Raw genomic sequence first — 20,440 nt, forward strand, 5'->3', positions numbered from 1 at the left:
AGGCAGAGTAAGAAACTTTTTCAAATAAAATGCGTCGGAATGAAATGAAACAGAATGTCAAAATAAGAGAAATAGGAGATTCGAAATTAATTATAAATGAGTTTTTTCCCAACTCTCGCTGCTCATCTAAAATACAAAAGTTTTTACGCTTTTTCCTCTCCATTTTCGCGGGAGACCTCTCGAGGACCATTTTCATAAGTTGATGATTTCGAATTTCTCTTCTCCTCATTTCTATTATTTTGACGAATAATATGATGAGGGATCGGCATTTCAGAATATAAATAAAAAGCACCAAAAAATAGAAAGCTGCGATGTTAAGGTATCATACAATTGAATTTTATGGAAGCAACAATGCTCACTTCAGGTTGCCATTAATTTGCATATTTTTATCACTGCTCTCATTCATTTATAGAGCTTATATTTTATTCGAAGTGATCTCTCTTCATTCTTTAAAGATGATGACGATGATGAGGTTTTTTTTTATCATCTATCCATCTATAGTGTCATTTGCAAACAATTGGATTTATGGATATTATCTTAATTTCTATCTCTAACAAATATATACGAGCTCCCGTAGAGAAAAAGAGAAGTGAAAAAGGTGGAAAAGTGCGAATTAGAAATTGCATTATCTTATTGAAGACGCTGAGTACATAAGAAGTATTCTCAAGAAACCCAAGTTCTTGAGGCAACGTTCATTTTCTTCAAGATTTTAATGGAAAAATTCAAATTGGTTTATAAAACTTTTATACATATCGAGTGGATATAAAGTGCTAAAATGTTTCACATTTATTCAGGTACATAATTTTGATACGTAATTTATATTTTTTATCTAATTGACTACTTTATCAAAGTAATAATATGATCATTATTATGGTAATGAAGTCTCTTGATGTTTACCACTAAAATACTGATGTTATTCGAAACTTTAGAGTTAATAAAATCAGATAAAATATGAAATGAATGTTGTTATAACGTTCATTTGAGATTTGAATAATATTTATTGTACTTAATTGTAAACCCCTTTTGATATAAAATATTCAGTCTGTTTTTGAACTCGGATAAATAAACATCGCATTTAATTAAAAATCCGTGAGGAAGTCGTTTTAATTAAACTACATTTACAACACAGTTACAAAAAATATACCATAAAAACTAGACAGTAAAGTTTACTTTCAAACTCAATAGTTTCTATCTGTAAGCTTAAATACCTTTTGATTTGACACTTTAAGCCATCCTAGAACGCATTGAAACGGTTAAATGTCAGAAAAGTAGGACACCGAAGGATATATTTGTGAAGATACAAGTCATCTTAGAGGAAACAATTTAAAAGCAGAAGAACCTTTATAAAATCAATCAGATTATCAGTCCACTTTTAGTTAATCATGAATCGTAAACGGACTTTCTATTAATTTTTTCAATTCAGGAAATTCTCTACATACAGTATGAAGATGATGTTTCTGTCATAGATACGGAAATCTTAATTTCCGTAAATGTCAAGAGAATATGGACATAAATAATGACATTTTAATATGTTTGTTGAGTAGTATGAAATTGTAGATTTGTTGAAATCAGTGGAGAAGGAAATGTAAAGCAAGAAGAAGATCTGATTTGATTACAATCAGAAATTAAACACTTTACTTCTATAATTCCTGATTTGCAAAAATTTAAAGTTTAATAAATTAAGATTTTCGATTATGTAACTGGAAGGAATACTACGTAAAAAAGGCGAAAATCTCCCAGGACAGCTCCTAAAATTCTATTATTATTTAAATTACAATTAAAATATTTATTTTCTATTCTAAAATTACAAATTCCGACGGTGATATCTTTTTGCAGCGGTTCTTATCTAAATTCATTTAAACTGGTACTCAAGTATTCAAAATAACTTTTGATTGCTCGTTCCATCATGAGAGATGTACATTTGGAAAATATTAATTCTACTGAAATCATTTCCATAGACCCCAAAAAAAGAAACAAAATTTGTCATTCAATGTAATCACAAAAACTAAATCAGAAAATTTCCACAAGCGTAATGAACTCCATCTGTAAAGCATAAACATTTTTTCATGGAAAACTTTTTAAGTCAATGATGTGAATGGATATAGAATTTTCCATTGAAAAACTTTAACATTAAAATGTTGCACAAGTTTCCCATGCAACATTTGTTGCTTTAAACAAGTTTGAAATTTTTTTTCCGTATTTTCAAATACACCGCACACGAATGAATCAACATAACTGTGTAAGATCTATTGAGCGCATATTTCGGCAAAATTTATGTGCTGGCAAAATTTAATTGAATTCAGTGATTTGAGAATGTTTTTAAAAATTACATTTATAAAGATATTCATGAATGCTGAATAAAAGAGGGTCGTGTATGACAAAATTGTACCCAGGGATCGAGTCCATACTTAATGCTCAATTGCAATTAGTTTAAATTTCTTAATTCAATCCTTTAAAAGCATCAAATCATTAGCATTAACTTTCATGTTAGCATATCTTAAGATTAACATATTTATTACTAGTTTGTGCATAAAACTTCAGCACTATAAATCAGCGACTGCATTAGCATAATGAATTTTCTTTCAAACTTGCTTTTTGTTTCTCGTTGCCACAAGATTATTTAAAATGATTCAAAAGCACTTGGAAAAAAATTTCAATCTACTCGAGAGAAAGATGTAGAACCTCATATTATAGGTATTCACATGTATGAAAGCGATAATAATCAGTGTTCTGCCTCATTTCCTATATAATATGAGATTGCTTTGCGGCAATAAAACGAGAAAACGCCATCAAATTACATGTGGAATGATGAGCTTTTTGCAATATTAATCGTAGTTGCTTCAGGCATAAAGACAATAATAAAAATAATAAAATTGAAAATCTTTCAAATCCTGCTCATTCTAAAGCACATACACATGTACTGCCTATTCATACAGAAGATTCTATTCATTTTCCTACCAACGTAAAATGTAAATTCAATCAAAATCGCTTATTTGTCGGATGTAAAGAGGGAAATTGATAAGCAAATAGATTTGACTGACGATGAAATTTTCTTCATTCATTTTTCATCTATTCAGCAATCATGTACAATTTTTTTTGGATGAAAGTTTTTAAAGAAGGAACATATTCAGCATAATCTTTCATTTCATTTTCTAAATTTGAATTTATCGACTTTTTGTTAAAGTTTTGCGAATCCTGTCAAAATTTTCATTCATTTGCGAAAGAAAGAAAAAATCAATTTCAAGTATCGTGTATTTTTTTTTGTGACATGTGTAAATATTGAAGACAATCTGATTTAAATCTTTTTTTTCTAAACATTGAAGGATTAGATTTACGTACATAGATAATTTTATTCATACAACCCACGCAAATTTCTTAGAATAAAAAGCTCTTTATTCTATTTACATTCAATTTTGTATTATCTCATCGAAGAAAAACACAGATTGGTTCATTATTTGTTTTATAGAATAAAAAGTTTATTTATGAAAATATTTGAAGAGATTTGAGATTTTCATCGGCATTCAACGTGTAGCCAAATATCTGAAAATCTGTATGATAGATTTCAATACACAATATTTGATTAATGTATAGGAGAAAACTTTATATTCAATTATTCATAATTAAAGGATGTTGTCTGCTGTTCCTGAGCAACACAAATGAAGAAGGTTCTACCACGGGAGCTTTAGAAGACTCCTCCAATGTTGATATAATTCCCATGAATTCCGGTCACAAGCTCCTATCAATGAGCTATCGGAGGTTATTCGAAGGAGCTTTAAGTGATCATTAAAAGCTCCCTGGTGGAGCCATCTTTATTTGTGTCTCTCGGACTGATTGCTGTTATATCTGAAATTATGAATATTGAATAAACTTTTCTTGTAACTTAATCAGAATATTCAAAACTTTTTTATGAAGTTCAACCTTATAACTTTATGTAAGATCCATGTGGAACGGAATAAACATAAACATCCAAAGTTTTCCAATAAGTGGAGAAAAAGTGTGAATCTTTAAAAATAAAACATCATGAATTTATGGAAATTTATTAAAATAGTTTAAGGGCGGAAAAAGTAAGGTTACTCGTGAGCAGGATATTGAATGTTCACTGAAATGTTTTTAATTAATTCTAACATTCTGTATACAAAATTGGTTCTTCTATGTTACATTCATATGTCAATTTCATTTTGTCCTTTGAGCTTCATTGATACCAGCAAAAGTAAAGTTCACCAAAGGTAATCAAATAAAGCACACGATGATCCTCAATTCACTTCACTAGGGAAATTTATTTCTCAATATAAATATATTGCTTCCTTTATATGCATTGTTGAATCACATATTATACCGACAAATTGATAATTTGCTCAAGATTTTCACGTTTACATTCGAAAAGAATTTCCTTCCTAGAAATGAAATTTCGTAATGATGTAAGAATTAGCCAAAAAAGAATTTCCGCTCCAAGAAAAGATTTCATCTTAAACGACAAATTTGGAACGAACTGTTGCACATTTGCCCTCAAATTCTTTTTCCATGTAAGTAAGTAGGAAGAAGAGAAAAGGAAACGTTGATTGTCATATAAATTCCTTATATATACTTTAACATTAAAAAAAATCACGTAAAAAATATTGTACGCATGAGAAAATGTCATGAAAAGCACCTCGGTTTTGAAATACGTGGAAAAAGTGATTTAGTAACATTTTTCTTTTTATATTCACTGTCACTTCTCAATCCATAAATTGATGAAACATTCACGTTTCAATTTCTTAATAACGTTCAACAAGGACACTCGATTGCCACATCTTATCTAGATGTGCATCATCATCAATGTCATGACGAATGGAAACATAAAAGTGATGGATGGATGGACTCAATAGCAAAATTATATAAAGGAAATATTGAAGATTACTTTTGGGATTTCAAAGTTTCTCTCGCCAATGAACGGAAAATAACATAATAATAAAAAGAAAATGTAAAAAAATTTTAAATTGAACATCTGACATCAACATCATCATCGTCATTTTTCATAATACTTCTTTATTGGGACACAAACATTAATCAAAATTTTAAACTTTATTAAGCCTTTAATAAACTGACAAAATGTCAAAAGTAAATCGATTTTCTATTGTCATCGCATGATTGAGCTTTAAAATAATTTCATGATTATCAAATTTACTTTTCTGACGATCCAAATTAAAAGCTTCATCTTATTCTCTCATTAAACTGATGGACTTTATAGTTGAGAAATTTCTCAAGTAATTCTGTTTTGTTCTTTTACTTTCATTTCATTTTATTTCCACAAAGTAGATTTTATTTTAATGTTAAAAGACCCAGCTCGTTTTCATCACAATTTGTACATTGCCTAAAGGATGAAAAAGCTTGTCGTAAAAGTACATTATGTCTGTTATATTGGAAATGTTTTTTATAAATGGTTTACCATTTTGTTGTAAAATTTAAGTGCTTTAGTGGTAAACGATACTTAGCCTTCAAGCCAGAAGTTCCGAATTAACAGTCTGTCTGGTGACGCGTGTGATTTTTGGAAATTGTTTCTATGACTATTCAACAGGATTACAGTAATATTGTTGGACATTGAAACTAAATTTCTGCTTTCAAATAAATTGTACTTCCATCACATATCGAGGCATCATACTAATATTCAAAGCATATTCCTTTACAAACATATGTAAAAATGCCAATTTTTTGTTGTCTATTGATGCTCTAGCTCATCGCACAGAAAGAATTTATGATATTTGGAGTTAAAAATGGTTTCTGTGACGTCAATAACTGGTATAGCAAAAAAAAAGGCTGCTCCTGAATGGATGAAGCGAATAGGCATTCGGATGAAACTGTAAATTCTATTTTTGCTGGGCCCTTTCATGTTTTCATAAGGCTAGACCCTTGAAACATTTTTATTTTATTTCTTAGCAATTGCTTTAAAATCATCTTGTAATAATGACACGCTTCTTTGTATTTCCTCAATCTCATTACAGATTATGTAGGTTACAGTTTTAGGAAATCTCAAAATTTATTTTCAGAAATTTAAAGAATATGCTTTTTTCATTTCCTTCTTGCCATATTCATCAACATTAACATGCGTATGGTTATAATACTTTTTTTATTATCATTGAATTAGAAAATTGGATTTAATGTTCAGTAGCAACTTTTGCGAAATAAATGCCTATTATAATCTGGCTTATTACCCAAAATACTTTGTACTTTTACACATAAAAATTTGTTTTATTGTTAAAAGATTTTTCGCCTCATTTTACGAGAATAAAAGCTTTCTTCTCGTAAAAGAATTGCAATAAAAATTATTTACAATTAAGCTCCTGAATATTGGGATATTCTATTTTAATGGTAATTTTAAACATTTTATCTTTTAGAAAATTGTTAAATTTTCAATGTCTTAAAGACATGAAATGATTAGCATTTATAAATGAGTATCGTTTGCATCTTCCACTGTTGAATTTGTGATGTGATCCAATACAACGATAAAAGCTGTGTAATGAGCACTGGATAGAGAAAGAATTAAATGTGCTTTGTGTAACGCTCGCTTACATTCATCGATAGCTAATTGGTAGAAGTATACGACGACTTAAAATCGTAAAGCGTGGGTTCCAGTCCCACTAGGATTTCCTTAAATCCTACTGTTTCCTTAGAAGAAGTATGATTTCTAATATCCACATGATATTGCTATTGAACTTCAATTTTGCAAGCACTTTGCCTTAAAGAACAGACTGCAATCCTTAGAATTCTAAATTTACTAAGAAAACATGCATTAAGCTTCACAATATTATAAATGTGGAAAGTCAGAAATGAAAATAATCGCAAGCAAGCTAAATTTATTTATCATTCTTAGAAATACGATACCAGTCGGAAAACTTGAATAGATGCATATCTAAATAATGATAATAATAAAGAAGATATAATAGGCTACACATCCATTGAAATTGAAATATCTCAACCACAATAAATATTCTTTCATATCTCGTTTCACTACTTCCTACGTGCATTCTCATTTATTCAATTCATTCAGTCTACAGCATTCTGATAGCTTAACATTGATAAATATAAATATTCATGTACCTACTGTTGAACACAATAAACATGGATATTACATAATACGGTTACAAAAGCTATTTATAGCTCAATAAAAATTGAATCAAAAATCAATTTTCTCATCTAATTCTATTCAGCTTCACAAGCTATGAGAGTACAGGAAAAAGATGAAAACGGAAAATTGTGCTTGAAGATTTTCTTTTCTTTTAATGTTTTCCATGATAAGCAAACAATATTTGTTGTCAATGAATTGTATTTGCAGTTTTTTTCATCATATCCGTAAATGTTTGTTCATTATATTTGATGTGGCTATAATATCCATTCAAAAGAAGCAACAGGTTTTAGTTTAAGGCTGAAATGCCTGTTGATCAAAATAAGACAAACGTGCTTCACCAATAAGTAGAACAAAACAAAAAGGTATGTGTATGTTCTTGTTGTGAAGAATATGAAAATGTATCCCGCAGCAAAGATTTAAGCTTGAATCTGTTGTTTTAATAAATTTTTTGAGGAAATTTTTGGTTATCAAGGTAATTATTCCAAAGGTAGGAATTTGTGAATCTTTGTTTTTAATGCTTATATTATGGCTCATAAGCTTAAGGTAAGAACATTTTAGTAATCAGCAAAATTAATCTTTTTGCTGTTTATCAAAACCTCACAAAAGACGTAACGGATTTTAATTTCAAATTTAACCAATACTAATAAACAATTTGCTCGTGAGAGCCATAAAACATGAAAATAATGTAAACAGCGCATGTTCTCACCAATACAATGACATAAAAATGAAAACAGCTGTAGATTGAAGTTTTTGTTAAAAATTTATTTAGGAAACTTAGTTTAATCTTCATTACAAAATGGTTGTTTGTGCTGTCACAGACTGTTCGTCACGGTCACAACCGTCAAGTCATGGAGGCAAACATTTTTTTCGATTTCCAAAGGAATGTGATAAAAACAATCAAATCAGAAAATTATGGATACAGTTTACAAGAAGAGGAAATTCATTTGATCCAAAAAACTCTGCTATTTGTGAAGACCATTTTACAACCGATTGCTTTATTCAAAAGAAGAAAGGAAGACTTTATTTACACAAAAATTCAGTTCCAACAATTTACTATCGGGAATCAAAACATAAACTTGAAAAAATTGAGGTGATAATTTTGTTTGTGATGCAAAATATTTTCAAAATATCATTTAATAATTTAATATTTCCTTCATAGATTCCGTACGATTGTAATACTCAAGAGTACATTAATGCTGATAGTATTGATTTTCTTTACGCAACATCAAATGTAGAGCGTGAGCAGGAAATTCTCCTCGAAAGGCAAACGAAAATACAGAGCTTGAAAAATTTGTGCCGGTTTTGTTTTGAATGTGACAAGGATATTAAATGTGTACCCATAAGCAAATTAGAAGCATATCAAATAGATGTTGTCGAATTTCTCAAAATGATCGGCATTGAGATCCAACACAACGACATTTTTAGTGAAATAATCTGTGAGAAATGTTTTCAACAAATTGTTGATATTGACAGTTACAGAAGACGCTGTCGAAAAGCACAAAGTGATATAATTGGTGAACTTGAGGAGCTGGATCAAAAAATTGAAGAAATTCAAAATACAAAGAAACATGAAAATCCTTGGTTCAAAGTTGAGATAATCGAGACGACTGAAGACGACATACCCGAAACAGATGTGCCACATTTTGAAATGATAGAGGAAGAGCATCTTGAAGAAGCGGATGTTGTTTATGAAGATGGTTGTTCACAATACCAAGCCGACAATTCATATATTCAAGATTATTCAAATAATATGAAAGACGATGATATGGAGGAAGAAGTTGGAAATAATGAAGAAATTTATGGAAATGACGTAGTCGGAATAAGTGAAAGTGTTGAACAAGAAGACAATAAATGTGTACTCGAAAAGAATGATAATGAAACAATATTCAGTGAAAAAGACAAGTACAATATTGTTGATAAAGAAGCAATTATTAAAAATCCAGACCGAAATATTAATGCATATAGAATTTACGAATGTTTTTTCTGTCGATTAAAGTTTGCTGGCCGAAAAACTTACAAAGCACACGATTGCCAAGTGAAAGAGGTAAAATGTGAGGTTGAAGGATGTTCAAAAATTTTCACAAAACAAAGTGGATACAATCAACATATAGTAAAAATTCACGGACATCTAAAAAAATCTAAAAAGTACTGTCCAATTTGTAAACAATATTTGAATGCCTCAGAGTCACAATTCAAAAGTCATTGCAAGCAATGTAGCAAGGACTCGATGAAAAAGGAACAGATAATTGAATGTGAAATTTGTAAGAAGAAGTGTAAAAATCTTAAAAGTTATGTAGTCCATAAAATGTTTCATGATGCACGAAATTTAGTCAAAATCAACGATGAAAGCGGATCAAAAAAAGCGCCAATTTTTTCGGGGAAAGGACCAGTAAGAGCTTATAAAAAAAATTATTTCCATGTAAATACATGATTTTTTATTTGCATAAATTAGGTTATTTGTGAGCTATGCGGAAAGGAGTTTACAAACAGTCAAGGATTAAGAACACATAAGAAAAATGTACATTTGGTGGGATCAAAAGGAGAAGTGTATCAATGTGATATATGCAATAAAGAACGTCCAACTAAGCGTTCATTATTTAATCATATGAGAAATGTTCATCGAGTTCAAAAAACGCCTTGTAATGTTTGCGACAAAGTGTTTAGGACTAAGGTACGTAAAACTTTCAACTATTTGTGCTTAAACCATTAATTTGCGTTAGAATAATGTATGCAGCTTCTATTAGAATCATAAAAGAATCAGCACATAAATCATAATCGGCTTAAGCTTTATTGCAATACGAATAAATCATGATTTTTATTCTCCTTAATATTCTCGTCACAATAGCATTAGTTCCAAACTTTTTATTTTCATTTCTTCTATTGTATAAATCCTAGGCTCTTTTACAAAAGCACATGATGTATCATGATGAAACAAAGCGAATACATTTCTGTCCTCTGTGCCCAGATAAACCAGGATACTTTACTGGAGTAGCATTAAGACGTCATCAAAAATCTCATCATGTTGGATTAAAAGAATATCAATGTGACTTGGATTATTGTGAAGCATCATTTAATACGAGTACTTTATTAAAGCAACACAAAATGCAACAGCATGGAGTTAGTTAACTAGGCTAATTTAGGAAATAATACACAGAAAATATAAATAAAAATGACAATATTTTACATGTACAAATCTTCAGTCTTTTTAAAGAATTTCCTCAGAATTATACCAAAAATAGTATCCTCTTTTATATAGACCACAAAAGATAATGTTTAATATAATTCGTGGTACTTTCTATAAATAATTTAGAGTATGAATAATTTCCATTTATAAAAGAATTATATTCCATGGTTCTGCCAACATAGACAGACGTCAAATGGTACATTTAAAAGATTTTCGCACAATATGGATCTTATTTATAGCACAAATCTTTAAAAATATCGACAATTTTACCATGAAAACATTGAAAAGTTTCAATTATTTGAGTATCTTTCAGTATTCAGTATCGAGGTAAATGAAATGAAAATAAATTGCACTCCACGAGCACTTTTTTCAAATGTTAAGTCCATTGTATTTGTTTTATTCTAGCGAGTAAATTTGTTCATTTTTATGTGGGCATAAAATCAAACAGTAAATGTATAAAATGAATGAAAAATTGGTTTCCAACGGCTTTTTGCAGAGCCGAGCCTTTAGCATAAACAAATTTATTTTATTCGGTTTGAGTAAGTGATGTGTTGATTGTTTATCAGAAAATTAAATCACAGAAGGGCAATGGTGTATTTGTGCACATATTATTTTTATATTTATAGCCGTGCGAGTAATTAAAAATTTCATGCATACATGATTAATAAAAGGTACAAAGTGTTTTAAATGTTATGGTAAGGATTTAAAGCAATGTTGTTCAAACTTTTTTGAGCCATGACACAATTTGGCTGTAGAAATTTTCTCAGCATGCCTGAGCTCGCTCTACGATGCACCAATAAACCGCAGGTCACAGTTTGAACAACACTGATTTCAAGTAAATCTTGTAATTTTTAATGATGATATTTTTGAAAGTATAGCTCGAAGACTATACTTAAGTCGACTTTTCCATACAAAATCCGAGTCGACTTCGAGCTCTGCTTAAAAGACTTGCCTAAAATTCATTTAAATTAAAAGACAGCTCTCAAAAATGCCATTTTGAAAGCACATCATTTAATATGCGTTTCATGATTAAATTTGAATTTATAGCTATGCACAGATTGCATTAATTTTTCCCAGAATGAAACTCAGAATAGAACAATTAATTGCTGAATACAAAGAGAAATAAATTTTACCTAGCGGAAATGATTAAATCGAGCAGAAAGACTGCGTTTTTCATTGTTCTTTATAAAACTTCTTTTGGTTTCATTACTATCAAGATATACCGGATGCTCATATCCTAGCATTATTGTCTCACTTTTACTATCTTGCTGCATTTTTTACTTCACTTACTTGAAATAGTTTCTAGTCATTGTTTCTGGACAATTAAACTTTTGTCTCACTCATCGCATGAATACTTTATTAAATTTTTATCACTTGCTAACTTTTACAACTCAGTCATATTCAAATCCTTTTCATTTACCATTTTGTGGCATGTCCACAGTTTGAATTTCAATTCTAGAATTTTTTCTCCTTTATTTACTGAATTAAGTACTTCTTTGATGACTTTTAATTTCGTTTTTGTACGCTTTCTGTACAAAATTAAATATCGAGTATTCGTGGATGGAGGAGAGGAAGAAGCTGTTGGCATTGATTTGAATGGGAAAGCAATTAAGTATAAAAATGAAATGAGATGAATTATTTCGTTGAATAAGGAGAATTTTCCACTTTATTTTTATTTCCCATTCTTTCAGTTTTGTGGCAATGTAAGATAAATAGAAAATGTTGAAAATTTCTTCTACATTGAAATGTTTTTAAACTTTATTTATTTATGTATTCTACTCACGTTTCCTCTTTTGATCATAAAGTAAGCCTCAAAATAGATTTGTTGGATGTAAAAGTTTTTCTCCTCCTAAAAATCTTACATTACAGATTTTCAATTCTAACACTAAATAATGGGTCAGTAATTTGATTTCAGAGCACATTGTGTACATAATTTTAAACGGCAATTCAATTGCCTAAAGTTTTTCTCGAAACGGTGCTCAACATTAATACCAAATTTCAAGTTACAGTTCAATAGTGTTCTGAAATCTGTTTTTCAACCCAATACCTAAAACTCTATACATACCACATAGAAAGTCTAAGCACAAAATAATGTGAAAATGAAGAAAGTCAACTTAAGGCAAACATGAAGATATTGAAAAGGGAAAAAGTTTAAGTTTCTGTATGATGAAATGTACAGACCTCAGAAACCACTGATAAATGAAATATGATGTACAGACATTCTAACGTAAGATTTTTATTGTAAAATATCAAAAATAAGTATTAAATTTTCTAAAATCAAAAAATTGTTGAAAGCTGGGTGGTCATGGAAATATGAAAAATCTTCAGATGGGGGACGTTTTTCGAATCTTATTTTTCTTGTTTCATTGAATTTTCACGGCTTTTAAACACAATATTTTCTACCGTTTGTGCTTTAAATTCTCCACTTGAAAATGTTCTGTGAGTATTTTCATGAGATTATAAATATATCAGTGAAGGCCCTTAGCAGTAATTTTTAACGATATTTGCTTGAATTGTTGTCTGATGGATTTGTTGTTGATGCATATTAAATTTAGGTAGGTATGATGTTTCAAATTCATACGAAAAATTGAGACAATTAGGGCTATTAAAAGCAGTATGAAATCTAAAGTGGAGAATATTTAGCAAATTGAAATCGAATCTACGAACCAACACGTGCCACGTGCCTAATCACCCGACCACAGAGGCCTTACTATCGGATTGGCAGAATCTCCTGGAAAAACGATTCGTCACCCCAGATGCCACTCCGTTCAGACATAACAAACATCAAGAAGCTCGCAAAATATAGGTGTATTTATAATATTTTGATATTATTCTAACATTTCATACACATAGCACGTATATTCTGAACGATATACGTAAGAAGATATTTTCACTCAGGAAGTTATTATTATCCAAAATCTGATTATAATCTTGTTCAAGTTTTTTTGCTGAATATTTTCAAACTCTTTTTTAAAGGAATAAAAGTAGTTTAAAAAATTTGCTAGAAATTGATGCTAAAACTCTAGAGTGGATAATATTTAAAGTAAATTAGAATATCCTAAATTAAACAAAATTGTTGGATAAACTTGTTTGATATTTGAATAACCTTTTTATTAATAAAACTGAATTAAACTTTAAATTGGTTTTTTTTTTAATTTTCACTCATAAGTTTCTGGCTTAAAGATCTCTTTTCGTGTGGTCGGTTAAGTTAATGAAAAAGTCTATCCATTCATATTTATCTAATGAAAGTCATTGAATAAAAATAACATAAAACCAGTCAAAGAAATTTTGCTTAAGACGAAGAACTTTTGATCCCATATGTATGTTTGTTTTTATTGCCCAAAAGGCTACATTTAACTTATATTATACTTCCAATTATGTTGATTGATAAAATATGGCACGACATAGACAACCCTTAATAAAAATATAGCTACAACCTTCCCTCCACTTTCATATGTACATAAATAAAATACATCTTTCTACATCATCGATATTCATTTGAAAATATGTGAATAAGGATAAGAAGAAGCGTTGAAGTAAGTAAATAAATGAGATGAGAAAGAAACTTGTTGCTATCGATGATAGTGGCTATATTGTTGCTCATCCTTATCTAATACATAGATCAATGATTTATCTATCAGCCTAATAATAGCTTTGTTGAAGATTGAGAAATTGGAAGGAGACAACCGCGTAACATGGCTTAAAATATATCCACAAATAAACTAAGTGACTCTATCCTTGTTAGCATTAAATTACACCTTTTTTGTACTTTTTCACGTAAGCACATTAATTTCACAGTTGTAAATAAATTTTACAAATTCATTTCAAGAAAAAAGGTTTAAAAATAGCAAACGACTCCTAGTTCCACTTAAACTTAAATCTCAAAAATAAATTCAAATCTATCATTCAATAAAGAATAAAAATAGCTTTTTCCGACTCCTACATAAAACTTTATGTGGAAATCATTACGCCAAAATGTAATCTTATATATAGCATAAAGTTGACTCCTTTATACAGCGCCCGAAGGCAAATAAGTTTTAGATGAAAGCATAAAGTTATAAATCAATCAATCATTCACATTTGTTAGTATGAAACTTCATTAAATTTACGATAATATATTCTAGAGATAACTAAGTATTTTATCCTCATAAGCATACTTCAATGCATACATAAGTATGTTTTCAATTCAATTATCATTTTCTAATGTTACACGTAATTTAATCTCCTTCACTTCAACATAATGTACCATTTTATTGTCATGATGCAAAAGTATCATTCAGTTGTACATTGTAATTCGATCATAAAACATTTTCTAAATGCTGCACAGGACTATTTTTAGAGTTATTTGATGTAAACTTTTATTTATAATACATACACAATGACATTTGTGTCAGAATTTTCCGCAATGGGCAAAACTTCCTGTTTTTAGTAATACTTTACATATGTGTCATACATGTGTTCCATTATAATCAGAATGAGATGCTCTAAAAATAGTAAATTTGTTTCTTGTCAATGCAAAGGAATTGTATGTTGAACTGAATTTGAAATGATATTTTACAGAGCTCGAAGTCAAAACGTAGCTGGATGTGAAAACAAGTAAGGGATTTAATGATACTATCCAGTCCTTTTCCAGAAAGTCAAAAAGCACTTCAAAAATTAAAAAGCTAAAACTTTTAAATTAAAAGCACTAAATCAAAATGATTTGTCCCTTAGCTTGCCCATTGCAGGCTTCGTTATTAAATAATACAAATACTCGTGAGGAAACAATCCCTTATCGTATGAAATGCAACATAAATAACTATTAATGAGCTTTACTTCAAGTCAAACGAAAATTATGTACTTGTGACTGGCTGTGACACTAAACATTTTTTTGCCTTTAAAATGAAATATTTCTTGACTACTGCATGAATGCTTTAAGAGGAAAAAAAAACGTTTCAAAAAATGAAATTCCAAAGTTATTTCTTTCCCTTTTCTTTAATGCTGTCATTGATAAAGAGCTTTTTGTTCTCCATCGTTTGCCTTTTATTCATGCACACAAAATACATAAAGATTTCTCTCACATGAAAAAGCAAAGTAATGGATGAATTTTGGATATTTGAAATTTAATATTTTGACGTTTTCAACGATCAGCTAAGCAGTAAGCTATAAAATTCTTCTGAACGTGTGATGAAGGCATCGCTTTAAGAGCGAACATATACATGTATACACATATCAAAATATGCAGCTCAAAGCAAAATTGTTCATTTGAGAACTCATTTATTTACCTTGGATCGCCCACTTCCATAGTGGATATTTTCAAAATATATTTGTGTCTTTTGGCATATATTCTGTTTTGTCCTATATTTCCTTTCTTGGAACAACACACAGCAACACACTTGAAAATGATACGGAATAAAGAAACGAATGTTTTCGTAGAATATTCAGCTTACTGTTTCTAGTTATTGGGATGGAAACACAACATCACGTCATAGATAGTAGTTGGTATAGCCTAAGTAAAGGTCACATCTTTTGTGTTTGATTAGATGAATATACAACTTAATTATTTAAGACACACTTAAAAGCAAATGTTGATTCTTTAACAGCATTTTCATTATATGCAAGAAAAATCTCCTTAAAGATTCAATGTCTTTTCTATTGGAAAATTTCTGTATAAATATTTATGTGTACACAATCACAATGACAAAACAACGAAGCACGTGATGGAATGAAAAGATGAGAAAAGTCATTCATGGATAAAATTTTATATCGTTGAGTAAATTCAACATAAAAATTTGTTTGCTATCGCTCAAATTTCATTTTTGTTCCTACACTCTGATGTAACAACTTAATGCTTAGCAATAAATTCTGACAACGCTTCAAGTGTTTGTGAGAAAAATTAAACTTTAAGTTTATTTTTGACAACTCAATGTTGCAAGACCCGAACGACACAAATGACACGACTCCGCCACGGAGTTTTAAAGGCTCCGATAAAGAATATGGCAATATGGCCGTCAAACGGAGTTAAAAAGAGGATACTTTAAAAATCCGTGCCAGAGCCTCCATAATTTGTGTCACTCGGAACAAGGTGTAATGCCCGATTCAATAATCTGACAAAATCTTATTTCGTTTAAATTTAGGTACAAACAAGTTTAAAGTTTGTTTGATTTAAAATTATCATAAATCAATCAAGAATGAACAAGTGTTTCAAAGTGTCATCAACAAATTGTATCCGTAAATAAAATTACGTCATAAAGTGGACGATGCTGGGCTTTGAGTGTTTTTTATGAAACACTTGTGAAACACCCAGAAAGGACCTAAATTGAATTCAGAAAGGATTAATGTTAAATTTTGTTATAAAGTCTTTTTAGTCGTTGGATAAGAAAAATGGATGGTGGCTGTAAAAATTTATCTATTACGCTCTGCAAAAAAAAATTACGCTAAGCACTCAAGTTAATTCAATAATCTTCAAGAGATTAAATATGAAACGAATCTTTTATGAAAGAAAAATGAGTCTTTTGATGTTTTTTTTCATGAGTATCTCACAAAGCTTTGTGATATTAGCGATAAAGGCATTATGAAAAAAAAAAAAATTATCTACCATATAAGTTCTTAAATACATTTTCAGATTTCTTTAGACTTACCCATTTTATACGGATATTTTAGCCTCCAACACCTTTATTATCGCTTTTTCCTTCCAAGTGCAATCAAGGTTTTCAACGTTCCTTTTTGCTTTATTTTATTATAGATAAGTGGGTATGACTGTGCAATGACAAAGAAAATTTTGCCCTTTTCTCTGTCTATTTCTCCTGCTTTGTTGTTTATATAAATATTAATCCTTCAAGTTCCTTTTTTTCTTTGTATTCAGAAAAATAAATTTTGTTCTCTTTTAGTTCCTTTGTATTTGTTCACCCACTTTTTATTTTTTCTCCGTTTTGTTTTACTTGTAATTTGTTGATGAATTTTGTACCTAGAAATGAGAAGAAAAGGAAATGAAGTATAATGAATGAGAGGACTTTGTTTTAAAGAAAAAGTTAAGTCATTGGCCATTGAAGGAAAAAGATAAATCAAGCGGCAAAAATAAGACATCTTCTCATAAGAAAATATCTTTTGTTTATTTAAAGCAGGAGTGAGTAACCTTTTCTTTGCGGCACACTTTGATGGTAAGCCACGACCGAAAGCCCAACACTAATTTAAGGTATTTTATATGAGATTTTAATGCATCAATAGTTTAAAACAGTTAAAAACTGAAATAAATTCTGAGCTATAAAAAAATTCCTAACCTTAAATCTTTATTTAAAACAGTAAGCGGAATGTAATTTTTTTCTGGAAATAACACTGTAATATGCATATTTTCATACTTTATTCTTTTAAAGATCAGTGTCAGGAAATCCCTAACCGCCTCTTCCCATTTCGTGGAACATACTAAGCTCTGACATTGATCTTTTTTTTCATGTAACAAATTATATGCGCATATATGTTCTTTATAATTCTTATTTGATGTATTATAGCTATGTGTAGCAGCAGTAAAGAAAAATAAATTGATAATAAGACATCAATATTTATTATATTGTCGAGATGTTATCAAAATTTATTGAAAAAAAAATTGTTTTGAGAGCTTTTTTTCAATAACGATGTCAAACACAATTCCTGAAACGTACCTCAATTCTCAAGAAAATTTCGGACTTAGGTCGGAGGTAATTTTACGACCTAACTAACCCACATTTTAATTCTTGATCCCAATCCCAATTCCTGATCCGACATAATTTTTAGTGAAATGAATTTTAAAACTTGGATAGAACGCAAAAATTAAAGTTTTTTTTGAGATTTTGCTAACTCAAAAAATGAAGATTTTTCTAAATGGGTGAAGAGGATCTGAGAACCAAATCAACCCCATTTAGTTAAATACGACCTGTTGCGCAGGATTATTACATTTGAGACAAAGCTATTAAATTTGCAATTTTAATTGCATTTAAAAACTCCAAAATTGAAAAGGTATAAAAATGTGTTTGTAGGCATCCTTCTTAGCACCTTAACTTTCAAATCATATTTTTTTGCGCAAATAAATTTATTCAAAAAAATAAAAACTTCGGAAGCACAAATGATTATACGTAATTTTATTGAGTCTAAAAGAAATCAACCTACAGGTACGCGTACATCATATAATCTGATTATCATAAAAATACAACATGATATGGCATTTAAATATTTCTGGTGTTATTTCTATTTATCCTTGCTGATATGGTAATATTAATTTGTTTACTCGCATATTTTCAAACATAAGGAATGTAAAATGAATTCATCATAAATCAAATTATAAAGTACTTTATCTGCTTATGTTGAAAACAGCTAAAGATGCTTTGAAATGAAGCAATTTCATTTAAAATTGTTTATATTTTAATATTTGATGGCTATGAAAGTGAACTTCTCAAGAAGTTTTTAAAGTTTCTCAAGAATTTGCAGTGGTGGGCAACCTTTTATTATTCGCGGCACACCTGATAGTGAATCTCGAGCAAAAATGCATACTGTTCATGGTATTTTATCTGGCAAATTATTGTTCGACGGTACACAGGTAGTCCACCACTGATTTAAAGTTTCAGAAATTGATTATTTGAAAAATCAAATTTTTGTTTACAGCACATATGATTTAAGGTCGTTAACTTATCACAAACTAAAGAAATAACCCAAAGTTCCCCTCCTTGTTAATAATAAAAAAATCTTTTTATTTGAATTGTCAGAAAAAGTCAAACCCCTTTCACATAAAATTCAAACGAATAATTGAACTAATCCTTCTGCATAAGATGCGTCACGTCTCTTGTCTTTTACAAACTTTAAAGAATTCTTATGTGTATAGTTTGTGATTCATTCACTCATTAACACATTGAAATAATTTTGCTCTATAATATTTATCAACTTATAAGTATTTAATACTCTTATCAGCATGGTTGGAATGACTTCTCACTTTACAAGCAAAAAAATGCTGTTTACTGCTTAGCTCATCACTTATTTCTCTTGATTTTTTATTATGTTTATTTTAAATTTGCTAGTTCAGCTGTAAATTTATGTGAAAATAATTGAAACATTATTTTAATTGAATCGGAATTGAATTAGTGTTGTATAGGAAGATCTTGTTAAAGTATTGTCGTGATTTATTAGCGCTAAACACTTTGTTTACTATATTCATACGTAATTTTAATTCAGAAATATTATGAGGTAAGAAAACTTTTTTTTTTGAACAAGTTTAATATTTGCTAAAGCTTACAATTAATTTTTTGACAGAACTGCAGACTTATTTGAAAGTAATATTGATCAAAAAATTAATGCGTCAGAATACAAAAGAAATATTTTCTAGAGTCAACAAATAATCAATCAAATTATTTTACAGATTAATCATTACTTCAGTTGCTGTTCTTATAATCTCGGCCGCTGTAACAGCCGTCGAATTTGAATGCTTTTACAATACGGAAGACTTTCCGAGTTATGGTTTTGTATACAGCTGTGCGATAAAAATTGGAGAAATTAAGAAAAAATCGGATGTGGAAATAGAGTCAATGAATGGAAACCATATTTTAGATAGTGATGATGATGGTGTACTTGGCTTTTTAGTTTTCTATAAAATTCTGCATCATTTCCCACGAAAAGTCACTCAATTTTTCAAAAACATAAAAGCTGTGAGTGTTGAATATTCTCAATTGAAAGAAATTCATAAGGAAGATTTGGAACAATTTGGTGACAATCTAATTGATTTAGGACTTGAAGGAAATGAAATTCAAACTATAGAGTCGGAACTTTTCATGCATAATTCAAATTTGAAATATATATCATTAATCAATAACAAAATTCAAACAATATCTGAAAATGTATTCGACAATCTAAATGGACTATTTGGAATTAATTTGCTGAATAATAATTGCATCAATTATGTATATTATGGACAAGACATTAAAGGCTTTATTATGAGTATTACATTGAAATGCAGCGATAAATTTCCATCTAGTGATATTCGAATACCAACTATAATTACGACTGAGGATTATAATTCATATTTGGTGAAATTGATGAGAAAGAAAATTGCTGAATTAGAGCATAAAGTTGAAGAAATCAGCAGAAGTAATTGTCAAGTTATGTGATAGAAATGTGATTTTAATTTTAATGAAAATATAGAAATTTGAAAATAT

The 20,440-nt window shown here is 29.4% G+C and overlaps 2 protein-coding genes across 2 annotated transcripts in view; one reads left to right on the plus strand and one right to left on the minus strand.

Moving 5' to 3' along the window:
- The window catches only part of kairos, a 36,603-nt gene that overhangs the window by 10,033 nt on the left and 6,130 nt on the right, over positions 1-20,440 (minus strand). Inside the window, exon 2 of the mRNA XM_070648444.1 lies at positions 16,907-17,232. Coding sequence (XP_070504545.1) covers positions 16,907-16,910 — 4 coding nt within the window. The 5' untranslated portion in view covers positions 16,911-17,232. The remainder of the gene's footprint in view (positions 1-16,906; positions 17,233-20,440) is intronic.
- Positions 7,838-10,289, plus strand: LOC139096694 (zinc finger protein 675-like). Its single transcript, XM_070648429.1, has 4 exons — positions 7,838-8,192; positions 8,262-9,491; positions 9,555-9,773; positions 9,998-10,289. Exons 1-4 carry the CDS (start codon positions 7,899-7,901, stop codon positions 10,226-10,228), a joined length of 1,974 nt encoding a protein of 657 aa, XP_070504530.1. The 5' UTR covers positions 7,838-7,898; the 3' UTR covers positions 10,229-10,289.

The sequence above is a fragment of the Chironomus tepperi genome, unplaced genomic scaffold (assembly GCF_022539635.2).
Source record: "Chironomus tepperi strain 1889 unplaced genomic scaffold, CSIRO-AGI_Ctep_v1 contig_398, whole genome shotgun sequence".
Lineage (NCBI taxonomy): Eukaryota > Metazoa > Arthropoda > Insecta > Diptera > Chironomidae > Chironomus > Chironomus tepperi.

Excerpts from the sequence above, each read along its gene's own strand:
- LOC139096694 (XM_070648429.1), top strand. The coding sequence starts at position 7,899 with ATGGTTGTTTGTGCTGTCACAGACTGTTCGTCACGGTCACAACCGTCA. Across the intron at positions 9,492-9,554 it reads TTTTTTCGGGGAAAGGACCA|GTTATTTGTGAGCTATGCGG; the intron begins GTAAGAGCTTAT and ends TGCATAAATTAG. Across the intron at positions 9,774-9,997 it reads ACAAAGTGTTTAGGACTAAG|GCTCTTTTACAAAAGCACAT; the intron begins GTACGTAAAACT and ends TATAAATCCTAG.